The 14,496-nt window shown below is 39.9% G+C and overlaps 1 protein-coding gene across 7 annotated transcripts in view; it reads left to right on the forward strand.

Annotated features, from left to right (window-relative positions):
- The window catches only part of ints8 (integrator complex subunit 8), a 76,114-nt gene that overhangs the window by 8,078 nt on the left and 53,540 nt on the right, over positions 1-14,496 (forward strand). For all 7 annotated transcript variants that reach the window (XR_007261907.1, XR_007261908.1, XR_007261910.1 and 4 more), the window contains 4 exons: positions 3,638-3,785; positions 6,134-6,308; positions 6,451-6,591; positions 9,540-9,611. Coding sequence is in view for 4 of the 7 variants with exons in the window: in XM_048595594.1 (XP_048451551.1) it covers positions 3,656-3,785; positions 6,134-6,308; positions 6,451-6,591; positions 9,540-9,611 (518 nt within the window). In the remaining 3 variants the exon portion in view is untranslated. The remainder of the gene's footprint in view (positions 1-3,637; positions 3,786-6,133; positions 6,309-6,450; positions 6,592-9,539; positions 9,612-14,496) is intronic.

Here is a 14,496-nt window from a genome sequence, read left to right on the forward strand (position 1 = left end):
CTTGAATCTACATCCCCCAGTTCCTGCCTAATATTGTGGTAGTTAGTCTTCTTCCACCTTTCACCTGAGAACCACTATTATCCTTATCGATAAGTAACTTAAAACTTAGTGTCTGTTTCTGAACTGCCAGCGTACTGAAAGTTCAGTCACCTGGCTGGACTCATTCCCCAATACAAGGTCTAATATGGTCCCTTACCTAGTTGGACTATTTATATATTGCTTGAAGAAACTCTTCTGGATGTACCTAACAAATTCCCTGCAATCCAAGCCCGCAGCACTAGGGGATTCCTAGTCAATATAAAGGAAGTTAAAATCATGCACCGCAACAACTCTTGTTTTTACATTTTTCCATAATCTGACCACATACCTGTTCCTCTATCCTGTTGGGAGGCCTGTAGTACAACCCCAGCAAAACTGATGGCACCCTTCCTATCCCTGAGCTCTACCCATATGGCCTTACTGGATGAACTCTTCAAAGTGGTCTCCCTCAGTAAAGCTGTAATATTCTTCATAATCAGTAAGCAAATGCCCTGCCTCTCTCACATCCCTCTCTATTTCGCCTGAAGCAACTAAATCCCGGAATGTTAAGCTGCCAGTCTTGATCCTCTCTCAATCAAGTGTCAGTAATAGGTACAACATCATAGTTATATGTACTAATCCAGATCTGCATTGTATTTTTAACTCTTCAAATTATGACCCCAGTTGATGTTATTACGAGGCAATTCAGATCACAGATTGAGATTTGGCTTGATAGATCATGTAGAAACTTTGGATGTGAGTTGATTGCTGTCCTTGGGCCTGGATTGGTAATGTTGGTTTACTCAAATTTTACATATGGTTGCATTCTGGAGAGCAGGAAATATGACATTAGCAGAATTGTTTCCAGTGCTAATATTTTTTTCTTACTTATGAAGCCATGTTTTGAAGGTATTTTCATATGTTCAAGTGCTGTATAAATGCACGTTGTTGTCCTAATGTGTTTCCCTTCAGCAACTGGATCAATACTACCTAATTTCATCAGATTGAAATCAGGTCATGAGATGGAGCATAAAAGTGAATTGGAAATCTGAAACAAACGCAGAAAATGCTGCGGGTAATCAGCAAGTCTGGCCATAAAGAGTTTTTAACATGAAATGTTAACTGTTTCTCTGTCCACAGATGTTGTCAGACCTACAAAGTATTTCCAGCATTTTCTATTTATATTTCATGAATTGAAGCAATTTGTGATGGCCAATAGATAAAGGCGGGTGAATAAAATAGGCATACTGATTCCACAGTACCCAATTGGTTTTCATCACTTTACATGCTGCCAACTGTCTCCTGCTTCCAACCATTTCCACACTATTGATCACTTTTACACATTGATCGGATAGTTTTTTATTTGTGAAGTTTCTCTATTTTGAGCGTGAATAAAATTGTTCAAAGTAATTAAATGCATTTTTAACTCTAATAATTTTTCTTTCGGGTTTTTACTTGTAGCAGTGTCCAGTAGTTCACTCTTAACTTTGTTGGTGACCAATACCTGTAACATAATTGCAGCTGGTTATAAAAGCTGCTTTGCAGAGACTTGATTGAGAGAGGGACAAGACTGGCAGCTTAACATTCTGGGATTTAGATGTTTGAGGCGTGATAGAGAGGGGTGTAAAAGAGGCGGGGCATTTGCATTACTGATTATGAAGAATATCACAGCTGTACTGAGAGTTCACTTTGAGTTCATCCAATAAGGTCATATGGGTAATGTTCAGGGATAGGAAGGGTGCCATCACTTTGATATTTTCTTTATCTTCAAGAAGTTGCAGACTCTTCTGGCCCAGGTAAATGCAAAAGTTAGGCATTCTTGTCTCCATAACTAGTCTGATACCCTCTCCATCCTCCATGTGCTAAACTGCAATTGTCTGTGGTTGATCCTACAATCAACAGGTCTCATCTAAGGCCTGCAGTGCTGTGATATCTAGTCATGAGTGGTGGTGAACAATTAAACAACTAACAGGAAGTCAGGGCTCCACAAGTATCCCAATCTTCAATGTTGGGGAAGCCCGGCTCATCATAAAAGACAAAGCTGAAGTATTTGCATCCATCTCCAGCCAGAAGTGCCAAGTGAATGATCCATCTTGGCCTCCTTCTGAGGTCCCCAGCATCATACACGCCAGTTTTCAGCCAATATGATTTACTCATATGATAGCAAGAGACAACCGAAGGCACTGGAAAGGCCATCGGGTCTGACAGCATTCCAGCAATAGTGCTGAAGCCTTGTGTCCTAAGACTAGCTATACCCCTAGCCAAGCTGTTTCTGTATAGATGCCAGTGTTGAAACTATCCAGCAATGTGGAAAATTGTCCAGGTATGTCCTGCGCACACAAATGAGGGCAAGACTAATACTGCCCTATCAGTCTACTTTTGAGCATCAATAAAATTTTGGAAGGGGCAATTGACGATACAGTCAAGTAGCACTTACAAGTAATAACCTTATCACTGGCATTCAGTTCGAATTCCACAATGATCATTCAGCTCCTGACCTCATTACAGTCTTGTTTTAAACATGGACAAAACAGCTAAACTGCAGAGGTGAGGTGAGAGTGATATCCCTTGACATCAAAGCTACATTTGACCAAGAGTAGCAGTAAGTAACCCTAGCAAAGTGGGCAAAGTGTGGGTAGGCTGAAGTCATACTTAGCACAAAGGAAGGCTGTTGTGGTTGTTGGATGTCAATCATCTCAGACCCAGGACATCACTACAGGAGTTTCTCAAGGTAATATGCGAGGCCCAAACATCTTCAGCTGTCTTATCCATCCAGAGGTTCCATCGTAATGCCCAAAATGGGCATACTCTGTGATGATTGCACAATGTTCAGCAAACATCATAACTCCTCAGACACTGAAGCAGACTGTGCACTTGTTAAAATTGTGACCTTTACCAGGTGGAAGGACAAGGGCAGTAGATGCATGGAGCATCGCCACTGCAAGTTTCCTTCCTCATCGTGCACCTTCCTGACTTGGAACTATATCACCATTCCTTCACTATCACGGAGTCCAAGTGATAGATTTCCCTTCCTAATAGTACTTTGGATGTCCTCACATCTGAAGGACTGTTAGTGATCCAAGAAAGCAGCTCACCACCACCACCTCCAGGCAAGTAGGGATGGGCAATAAATTCTGACTTAGCCAATGACATCCACATCTCAAGAATTAATGTTTTAAAATGCTGCTGCATGCTCATCTACTCAGCATGTTCAGCAAAAACCCAATCTCAACCTAAATTTCAAGCTTCGTGAAATGTAACAAGTACTTGCAGTGATGAGTCAGTTGGTTGCAACACAGTTTAAAAAGGTCAGCCTCATTCTCTACTTAAATAAAACAATATCCGGCAAAGATAAACCACCTCCAAAGAAACTTTTCTCTCTAGTTGGCAGTTTTACGAAATAAACCATGAATATCTGGAGGTTCACTTCAAAATTGAGAGGGTCTAGCTCTGGAGGAAATGTGCATGTGGGGACCTGGTTTGGAGACTCAATAACCTACACACTAACTGCTACAGTTTTCAATGATGGACAATCATAAAAGGGAAACAACTTTTATTGGCCTGATAGTAGGGAGAAGTTTTACATTTTGCCTCAGTTTTAATCTTCTTTAATTTTCAGGAGTAGCACTGGAGCAGAATGAGTGCAGAAGCAGCAGACCGTGAGGCGGTGACCTCTAGTCGACCTTGCACTCCACCTCAGACAATTTGGTTTGAGTTCTTATTAGATGAAGGACTGCTTGAAAAACATTTGCAGAAGTCTTTTCCAGGTTTGTTCAACTTTGTCCCTCAGAGATTCAGCTAGGCAGCTTACACCGCGTACTTTCAAAAAACAGTGTTCTTATGTTAGTTGTAAATTCCTGTTACAGCAGTCATACTGTTAATAATGTGACTGTCATTGTGTCTTTTTTAGTAAGTAAAACAGGAAGCCCAACATCTGAGCTGCTTAGCAGTAATTTATTACAAAAATGAAAACATGCAAGACAAACTGTCATCTTTCAGTTCAATATTTTCAGAGATTTTGGAAAAAAAATCCTACAAGCTGTTGATTTCCTGGCAGAAAACATTCAACCTACAATGATTCTAAAATTTTCAAGTATCATAAATGAAATTGTAAACTGAAGTTAGTATCACTATTATTGGTGCCTGTAGGCTCTTAAAACTATGTTCAGAGTTTGCAATATGTTGCTTCTTAAGTGAGATATGCAGGGCCCGTATTGTGAGTCAACAAGTCCGAATCATCAGCTTAATGAAATTCAGTGCTCAAATACGTAAGATTCTCCCACTATAGACATTATCAAGTAACATAATATTTTTTACGTAAAGATGCTATCTGTGTAGTATTAAGCCGTACAAATTAGAAAATGACAGACTTTTTACTAGGCCTATTGATCAAAACTGGATCTCCATTAGGATTAGTGCACTTGGTCTGTAAGGCACCTTGCATGCTATAGTGAAGAATATAATTTTCAGCCAGGATTTCTGAATCTGCATTCTGGTCCAGTATTGTCTGCTGGATTGTGATTGTATTCAGAAGCCAGGTTGAGGGTGGGTTTTGAATTGTACCATCCATGACTTATGTACACTGATATTGTCCAGTGTCAAGCACGCAAAATGGATTTCAGACAAGGTATTGCAAGGCTGCTTGCGTTTGCAGAATCAGCATAACTGAGCAGTTTTGAGAGGAAGTGAAAAGGACTGAGAGATTTTTCGTACAGCTGGTAATGCAGTATGCCTTTAAGAGCAAATGTTGTACTTCATTTAATGTGCAGTGCTGACTCCTATAATTGCGCCAATTTGGAGGCAGGTCTAAAGCATATTAAAATGCGTTTTTCAGGTGCCCCATGTAGTCGCTTCATATGAAAACTAAAGTAAAAGGGATTTGCTGATATTAAACAAAGCAGCTTATTCCTGAGTTTTTGTCTCATTTCAAGAGTTTGGGGGAAGATAGATATGTAGAAACTAAAGTAACAGGGTTTTTTTTTGTTTTATGCCTTGGAACCTACTTTGAACCATAAAGCATATTACTCAAAACCCTAGACTTTATTACATAAGCAATTCTGTTATAAATGTAGCATTATTATAACAGCTTTCACTTATTGCCCCTGTTAATATAGAAAATATATCCCAGGTTGTATCATAGAAGCATACTCAGAATAAAGTAAACACCAAGCAAAAGGAGATGTTAGTACCTGTGATCATAAACTGCTAAGGAGGGGTTGGGAGGAGGAAAGAAAGATGAAAAGGTGGAGAGATTTGCCAGGCTTCAGGGTGTGGGTGATATGACTTAGTGCTGGAGGGATTTTAGAGATGCTGGAGCAGGTCCCTATTGAATAAGATTATAGGTAAAGATGATCTAGCAGACTGCAAAATTGTGGTTTACATCAAGGTATAAAGCTACAGATGTTTGACCAAGAAAACATTAAAATATTCTAGGCTGGCGGTAATAAAGACATGGATGAAAGAGAACTTCAGCAACAGATAGTTGAATTGGAGCAAAAGTGTGGCAATAGTTTGGATGTGGAAGTAGGTAGTCTGTATAAATTAGATGATCTGTGTCAAAAGCTTAAGGTTACGTTAGGTACTTCCTTCTTGGGCTGAAAAGGAGATTGTGCATCCCCAAACATTGTATATGCAGACATAAGGCATTAGAGCACTAATGCACACCATCAGCTGATCAGGCTGCGAGCAGCTTTTAATAATTTTTTTTTGTGGCAGTACCAGATGGAAGATTTCTCCCTTACTGGGAAACCAGGGAGTAGCTCATGAAAAGTTTGATTGTTCCGTGTGGGTCAAATAAAAGAAAATCTCTTTTGCGCATTGTTGTCGAGAAACAGGAGATTTTAAAAAATGATTTGAGTATGTGGCAGTGGTTACAGTTAGTGAAATTGCAGCCATTTTTAATGATATCCCTGTGAAATTTCCTCCAGCATTTCAGATCAAAGGGCAAAGTTGTAGTCAAATCTGGAAGTTATCTAATGGATTGCGTTCTCTTTAAATATAAAAACGTCCTCATGGCTGTACGTAAATTCATTAATTTTTAACCTACAAACATTTAATGTGTCAATAATTGCATTATTTCTATGTTTAAAAGACAACATTATTTTTGCTGAAACAGATCCATCGCCAATTCAGCTGATAAACCAATTTTTGGAGCAGGCCTCCAAACCGTCTGTAAATGAGCAAAACCAAGTGCATCCACCAACTGATAACAAAAGGAACCGCACATTGAAACTCCTTGCACTCAAGGTAGCTGCACACTTGAAGTGGGATTTAGAGTTGCTGGAAAAAAGGTAATTTTAAAACATTCTTTGCGTCATGAGACCTTTTTAAACATCAGAAGTGTTTTTTTAAATTAAAATTGCTTTGAAAGGCATCGCTCAACTTTTTAGAAACCAGTGGCATTTTAATAGTCGTGTATTTATCTTCCACCAGTTTGACTGTGCCAGTGCTGAATATGCTTCTGAACGAGTTGCTCTGTGTCAGCAAGGTTCCTCCAGGTGTAAAGCACGTTGATCTCGATCTGTGCAGCCTGCCTCCGACAACAACTATGGCCATACTGGTGTACAATAGATGGTAAGATCGGATGTCTCTTTTATAATGCATTCTTTATGAATTAAACTTTTTTTTAACTAAACTGGGTAGACCAGCATTTGTGATCATGTTGTAAGACTTTTGATACAGATCACATTCTTAAAAGATGTGAGAAGAAACAAATAGCCATGAATTAAGTCTTTGACTGCTACCTGTTACATTTTGGGAAGAGATGGAGTTTATAGTAGCTTAGTCAAGGAGACACAAACATTTTCTTAAATTCATTTGCAAGATGTTTGCTTTACTGGCTGGGCCTGCATTTATTGCCCATCCCTAGTTGCCCTTGAGGCGGTGGTGAGCTGCCTTTTTTAGGTGCTGCAGTCCATATGATATTTTTGGAGCTGTACTCATCCATGTAAGTGGGAGTAATTCATCACACACCTGTCAGATGTTGGTAGATGGGAGTTCAGCAATGGAAATGCCATTGAATGATAGGGACACTGGATTGATTCTCACTTGTAGGAGATAGTCATTGCCAGGCACTTGTGTCGTATGAATGTTACTTGATATTCATTGGTCCAAGCCTAGATACTGTCTAGGTATCGATGCATTTGTACTTGTACTCCTTCACAATCTGAAGAGTTGCAAATGGTACTGAACATCGTGGAATCATTGGCAAACACCCCCACTTCTGACCATCTGCTGGAGGGAATGCTACTAATAAAACAGCTGGAGATAATTGGGCCTAAGAGACAGCCCTGAGGAACTCTTGCAGACGTGACTGATCTCCAGCAAGAACATCATCATCCTTCATGTTGAATGAATCCAACCCTTCCAGTGATTTGCATTGTTTCTAGATTTGTTGCCGGTTTTTATGCCACACCCAGTCAGATATGACCTCGACGTCAAGGGCAGTCACTCACACTGCCTCCTGGAGTTCAGATGTTTGACCATGTTTCAGCCAAGGAGTAATGAGGTCAGGAACTGAGAGCCCTGGCAGAACCCAAACTGAGTGTCAGTGCACAGATTATTGCTAAGATAAAAGCAAAATATTGCAGATGCTAGAAATTTGAATTTAAAATGTCTAAAAATCAGTCCTGGCAATGCCAGGAGACCAAAACAGCTATTTTTTTGAGTCTAATATGACTACTGTTCAGATCTGAAAAGAGCCTCAAATGGTATTTTCATACGCTATTGACAGAGGAGCAAGTGGGATGGATGGTGAGAATACCCTGAGCAAATGATAAAGAACGCACTAGTGGTGGTAAAGGAGGGAGAGAAATGTAAAATTGGTGCGAATTACAGATTTGTCACTAGGCTAGTAATCCAGAATGTATGCTGATGTTCTGAGGAAACGTTACTAGATCCGAAAAGTCAACTCTGATTTTTCTTCACAGATGATGCCAGACCTGCTGAGCTTTTCTAGCAACTTCTGTTTTTGTTTCTGATTTACGGCATCCACAGTTCTTTCAGTTTTTATTCTGTAGGTTAATGTTCCTTGGGTATGGATTTGAATTCCTCCATGGCAGGTGATGAAATTTGAATTCCGTAAAATCTGGAATTAAAAGCTAGGCAAATGGCAAACATGGAATGATTGTCAAATTAGCAATTTACTAATGTCTTTTTGGGAAGGAAATCTGTTATCCTTACCTGTTCTGGCCAACTTCAGACTGATAGCCGTGTAATTGACTTTGGACATTTATGGGTGGCCTGGCCAGCAATGATCACATCTCATGAATTTTTTTTAAAAAAAGAGGACATTGATCCACTGTTCTGAGAGCAAAGGTCTCGTGTTGATTCAAGGAGGATGTTGACTGCAATCAACTGCAGGACAAAAGTCATGCTCCTGACATTGTTGAATTGAATTGTGAGCCCTGAGGCTGTAAAGTTCTGTGGGGAAAATGAGTTGCTGTTCCTCCAGTTTGCATCAAGCTTTGTTGGAACTCTATAGTGGACCCAGTACAGAAATGTTAGCATGGGAACAAGCAACTGGAGAGTCGGGGTTCTTATGGACAGAGTGGAGGTGTTGGCAAAGCATTTGGTCACGCCAATGCAATTTTCCATGTGTTGAGTTTGTCTAGCATTTTCTGTTTTCATTTCAGGTTATTACTCAGCAAATGCTGCTTGGTAACGGCATTGATAACCCTTTCTATCACTTTATCAATGATCAAGGTGAACCTGATGGGGTGGTAATTGGGCAGGTTGGATTTGTCCTGTATTTGTGTGCAGGAGATGCCTGGGCAATTTTTCACGTTGGGTAGATGCTAGTGATGTAGTTGTACTGGAACAGCTTGGCTAAGTGTGTGGAAAATTCTGTAGCACAGGTCTTCAGCACTACTGTCAGAATATTGTCAGGACCCAAAGCCTTTGAATTGTCTATTGCCTTCAACTTTTTTTTTGATACCATGTGGAGTGAATAATCACATTGGCTGAAGACTAACGTGTGATGCTGGAGATCCCTAGAGGAGGCTGAGATGGATCATCCATTTGCAAGATTGTTGCAAATGCTCAGCCTTATCTTTTACAATGATGTGTTGGGCTCCCCCATCATTGAGGATGGGATATTTGCAGAGTTTTCCCCTTAAATGGATTGTTTAAATGTCCACCACTGTTATTCGATATGGCAGTGTCTCAGAACATAGGTCTAATCCAGTAGTTGTGAAACTGCTTAGTCCTATCACTTGCTACTTAGGACTGTGTGTGCCAAACATTGTGTGTTATTCGTTTTTAAGAATGCTCAACACTGTTCCTGGCATGTCCTCGTGCATCCTTCATTCTACCAGGATAAACTTTTGTAGAGAGTAATTAATAAAAAATTGTACCAAATGTGTAAAATGGCCTGGTGTGACATTAAAAAGTTGCATATTAATGAACTATATTTCTTTTTTTTTGGTTTGTGATGCAGGTGACTGTTTTAAATACTCAATAAAAGAGGAAAATTTCATGACTGTTCCATTCTGAAGATTCCTTTTATTTATTTATTTGAGCAGGGCGGTTAGAACAACTGTCCAGAGCAGCTTTCCAGTGAAACAGTTAAAACCTGGTCCTCCACAATTAAACATGTGAGTACAGTATCGTGCACAGAGTTTTATTTGTGGGTTTAGAGCAGATTTTTCTTCCTTTTTATGCTGAAATGCAACTCTATAGAAAGTAGCCTCACTTCACTAATTTCACGCAGCTTAGAGACATCTTGGTTTTGGCTTGAGTGCAGAAGATTTTGGCTCCGTCTTGTCTGGCCTCATGATTAGATCAGTTGTAACTAGAGAAACATGGAAAGGTATTTTAAATCTGCTTCACCATTCAATTAGACCATGGCTGATCTATTTATGGCTTCGATTTATTTATCCATCTTTATTCCATACTTTCTACGGGATCCTGCAGAGGTGGCAGGGAGATGAAGCCATCTGCCATGTGAGTGGTGGGAGGTAAGGGAGGCCTGCAACAGAATGTTGTTAGTGACGAGAGGATTGAGATTCCCACAGGGGAAGTGGGATAAAGAGGGATGCTGCTTGGAAATAATAAAATAAACTCATTTTATTCTGTTGCTAATTCATTTTTCATCCTGGAGTGCTGTCTTTAGACAGGAAGGTGCCTACAGTCACTTGAAATGATATCAGTTTTTGTCTGTTCTTTGTGCCACCTGGAGTTGACATTCATAGCAAACTCAGCCTTGAAATAGTGCCAGTAAAGCTGGCTGCATTGTCCTGAATGATATCAAGCTTCTTGAGGGTTGTTGGAGTTTCAGTCATCTGAGTGGGGAGTATTCCATCACACTCCTGACTAGTATCTTTTTGATGTTGGGCTTGCCTGGGGAGTCAAGAGGTGAATTACTCACTGCAGAATTCCTCGCCTCTGTCCTGCTTATGTGGCTAGTTCAGTTTTTGGTCACTGGTCAACCTCAGGATGTTGATATGGGCTCAGTGATGGTAATCTGTTGAACGTCCAGGTATAATTATTAGATTCGCTCTTGTTTAAGATGGTCTTCACCAAGCATTTCTGTTGTGTGAATGTTACTTGTCACTTGTCAGCCCAGACCTGCACAATGTCCTGATCTTGCTATATGTGAATATGAACTGCTTCACTATTTGAGGAGTCTATCAATGAATGGTGCTGAACATTGTATGATCAGCGTACATCTGTCTGTCAGCCAGTGGCGCTGACTATGGTGTAATCATCAGAGAACATTCCCATTTCTGATCGTATCATGTAGGCAAGATACTGATGAAACAACTGAAGGTTGCGCCTAGGACTGTACCCTGAGGAACCCCTGTTGCAGTGTCCTGGAGTTGTCCTCTATTAATCATAAGCAATTTCTTTTTTGTGCTAGGTATGTCTCCAACCAGCAAATAAAAAAGGAAGATGCTATAAAAACTCAGCAGGTCTACCAGCACCTATGGAGAAAGAACAGGGTTAATGCTTCAAAACTGATAGGACAGTTAATCAGAACTGGGTACCAATGACTCCAACGAGCCAAGAGATTCCCATTGACTCTAATTCTTCTAGGGCTCCTTGATGCCACAGTTAGTCCTGAGGGCTGTCCCTCTCACCTTTCACTTATAAATATTAATTTGGTAATACAGAACTTGGGTGTTGTTGGGTAAAAAAGGTACTGAACATACTCAATCAGCCTGCACTTGCAAAACTCACAAGTGTCCAACATTGGATGTGATTTTTCAAATTGACAACATTTGCTAAATAATCTTGTGTGTGCTAAGAATTATGCAACCAATTTAAGATTGAGTGTTAGGCTTGTAATATGACGCATTTGATGTGTACTGGAAGGTACATGTATTAATACACAGGGCTCTATTTTCTGCAAACAGAAGGAACATGTATCCATAGCATCAAATCAGCAAAATAGATGACAGCCATCCACTCAGAACCTGCCTAGCTTAGCAGTTAACTTTCAATAATCATCAGCTGCTGCATTCTTCATGGCAACATCACTACCAGTGTCTAATTGCCAATCAATCAGTACACTCCTCTCATACGGTATAAATGTTGTTTTCCCCCTGACATTGGTATTTCTTGCAAATTTTCCTGATGAGGGAAAAATGAAAAGCTTGAACAAAACGTACCTTTCTTTCAGCTGTACTAAAAGTTACTTATGGTGAAGCATTTCATCATTTTACAGTCGTGCCTGTGGTCAAATGTTATTTTGGTATTGATCCCCAAAGGCCTGTTTAGCGTCCTAACCTTCTAATTGTATTTAGATATTTTGTGTCATTTATGCTGGTATTTAAATAACCATTTGTGTCAACCTCAAAGGGCGGAACTACTTTCTGTTGTTGCATATTCATAGAGAGTGAGACTTAGAAATTGAGGTTACCATTTTGTAGCTATTTCTCCACATGAACTAGCTGGAGAGGGGTATGAGTAGTTCCATCTCACCAAGTAAGCTCTTTCCCTCACAACCCATTTACAAAACTGTAGTCATCAACCCCTCTTCAAAAATACCACACTCTATCCCTATGAAATTACAAGCTGTCCATTTCCATCATTGCTTTCCTCTCAAGCATTTTAACATATTGTCATCTCTCAAATTTGTTCCCATTTTCATTAAAATATATTTGAATCTTTCCATTCTGTTTCTGCACAAGTCACAGCAGTGAAATGTCTCTCATTAATACCATTGAAGACATCATGTACATCAGGAAAGAAGTTGAAAGTTATAGAATAGTAGGTTTGAAAAGATCGTTTTTAGTATAAGGAAACTTAAATAAATGCAGGCATAGATCAGGTGGACCAAATTGTCTTTTTCTGTGCCGTAGATTCCCTGTAATCTCCTGTAATCCTGTAGTGCACTACCCCTCTTGACTTTTGGCAGCCTTCAACATAGTCAACCATTGTATTCTTCTTCAATACCTTGCCTCTGCTGGAATTCACCAGTTGGTTTCACTCTTAACTGTACCATATTCTTCAGCTCTTGGATCAGTCTCAACTTTTACCTGATTGCATTTTGCAAAGTGCTTTGGTACATTTTTTTGGAATTAAAGCATAATTGGAATACAAGTAATTATTCTTGTTCTTGCAAGGCTTCTGACTGGAGTTGCAAAGTTCCGGAATGGCCCTTTTTGTGTCAAGCTTCCGTTTAGCTGAGCTGTAAAAGCATAACTGTTGAGCATTTGAATGTGGCTAGTAGTATTTTTCTCTGGCTTTTATTCCTGCTAACACGGTTTTCTCTGGAGGTTCCCGGGAAACATACCTTTAGTAATGTTCTGTTCCTCATCTCCCACATAGTGGTTCTTCCATCACTGCTGTTGACCTATTTGAAGCCAATGTTTGTCGGCTTACTTGTTTGACATCCACTTATAGATTACGCACAATGTTCTCAAGTTAAATGTTTGAAAATTCAAAACTGTTGGCTTCAAGCCCTGTATGAGCTCAGACCCTTCCACCCCTTAATACAAGCTGTTCTATTTGATTCCAAGCTAGTTTTTTAAATCCATAACGTCCCTACCACAAAGACTTCCTTCTTCCACCTCACAATGTTTTCCTCAGAGTTCCATCAATGCATTTCTCATCTCTAGACTTGACTGTTCCATTGAGTTCCGGCTTGCCTCCCATCTTCACACACTGTTAACCCCAGGGCTCACCTAAAATTGGAGTTGGCCATATCTAACCTGCACCAAGTCCTCCTCATTGATATCACTATGCTTTGCTGACTCCCATTCTCTCAACTTTCCCCATTTTAAAATTCTTGTTCCTATCTTTAAATTCCTCATGACCTAACTCCAATTCTACAACCTCCTACAGCCTCATATTCTCAAGGTTCTGTGTTCCCTCGGCTCCAGCCTTTTGATCTCCTGGCAATCCTTTTATGCACCATTTGTGTCTTCAGGCATCTAAGGCCTAAGCCCTGAAATTCATTCCTTAAACCTCTCCCACACTTTCTTCACCTTTAAAATCCTTCTAAAATATATCTCTGATATAGCTTTTGTGCAAAAACCAGCATATGAGCAAGGTTTGGAGATATGCCATTTAGCCCTTCAAGCTTGCTCTGTGAGTAAGACTGTGACTGCATTTTGCATTTCTGCCTATCACTGAAAACTTCTCACTCCCTTGTTTAACAAGAATCTATCTATCTCTGCTTTAAAAATGTTCAAGGATTCTATTTACGAAAAGTTGGTGGAAGTAGAGTTCAAAACCTCAAGACCGTCTGAGAGAGAAAATTTCACCTCATCCCTGATTTAACTTGATGCTCCCTGTCTTTTTGTAAAACATTGGTCCCCTATTCCAGATTCTCGCCTAAGGGAAATCATCCTCTCCACATTTACCCGAAGAAGTCCTGTCAGAATCTTTTATGTTTCAATCAAGTCACTTGTCAGTCTTCTAAGTTCCAGCAGATATTAGCCTAACCTGTCCGGTCTGTTTTCATATAACAAGCTATTCATTCCAGGTATAAGTCTGGTAAACCTTCTCTGCATGGCTTGCAGACATTTGCATTCTTAAAATAGGTGACCTATACTGTAAATGGTATTCCAGATATGGATCCACCAATGCCCTAGATAACTGAAACTTGTGATAAATAATGATATTCCATTAGCTTTCCTAATTTCTTGCTGTATCTGCTTGCTAACCTTTCGTAATTCCTGCATTAGGACACCCAGATCCCTCTGCAACCTCTCACCATTAAGATGATACAGTGCTTTTCTTATCGTTTCTGCCAAAATAGGCGATTTCACATTTTCCCATAATACACATCATTTGCCACATATTTGTCCACTCACTTCAATCTATATGCATTTTTCTGAAGCCCCCTCACTTTCCTACCTATATTTGTGACATCGGCTTGGACAGTTTTGGCAACAGTATCTATCTGTCCTTCCATCCAAATCATTTCTAAAAATTGTAAAAAGCTTACGTCCCAGCACTAATCCCTGTGGCATGCCACATGCTACATCTTGAACACATCACATATGGATACCTCATCCTTTGGTTCAGTGC

The sequence above is a fragment of the Rhincodon typus genome, chromosome 4, assembly GCF_021869965.1.
Source record: "Rhincodon typus isolate 14 chromosome 4, sRhiTyp1.1, whole genome shotgun sequence".
In the NCBI taxonomy this organism is placed as follows: domain Eukaryota; kingdom Metazoa; phylum Chordata; class Chondrichthyes; order Orectolobiformes; family Rhincodontidae; genus Rhincodon; species Rhincodon typus.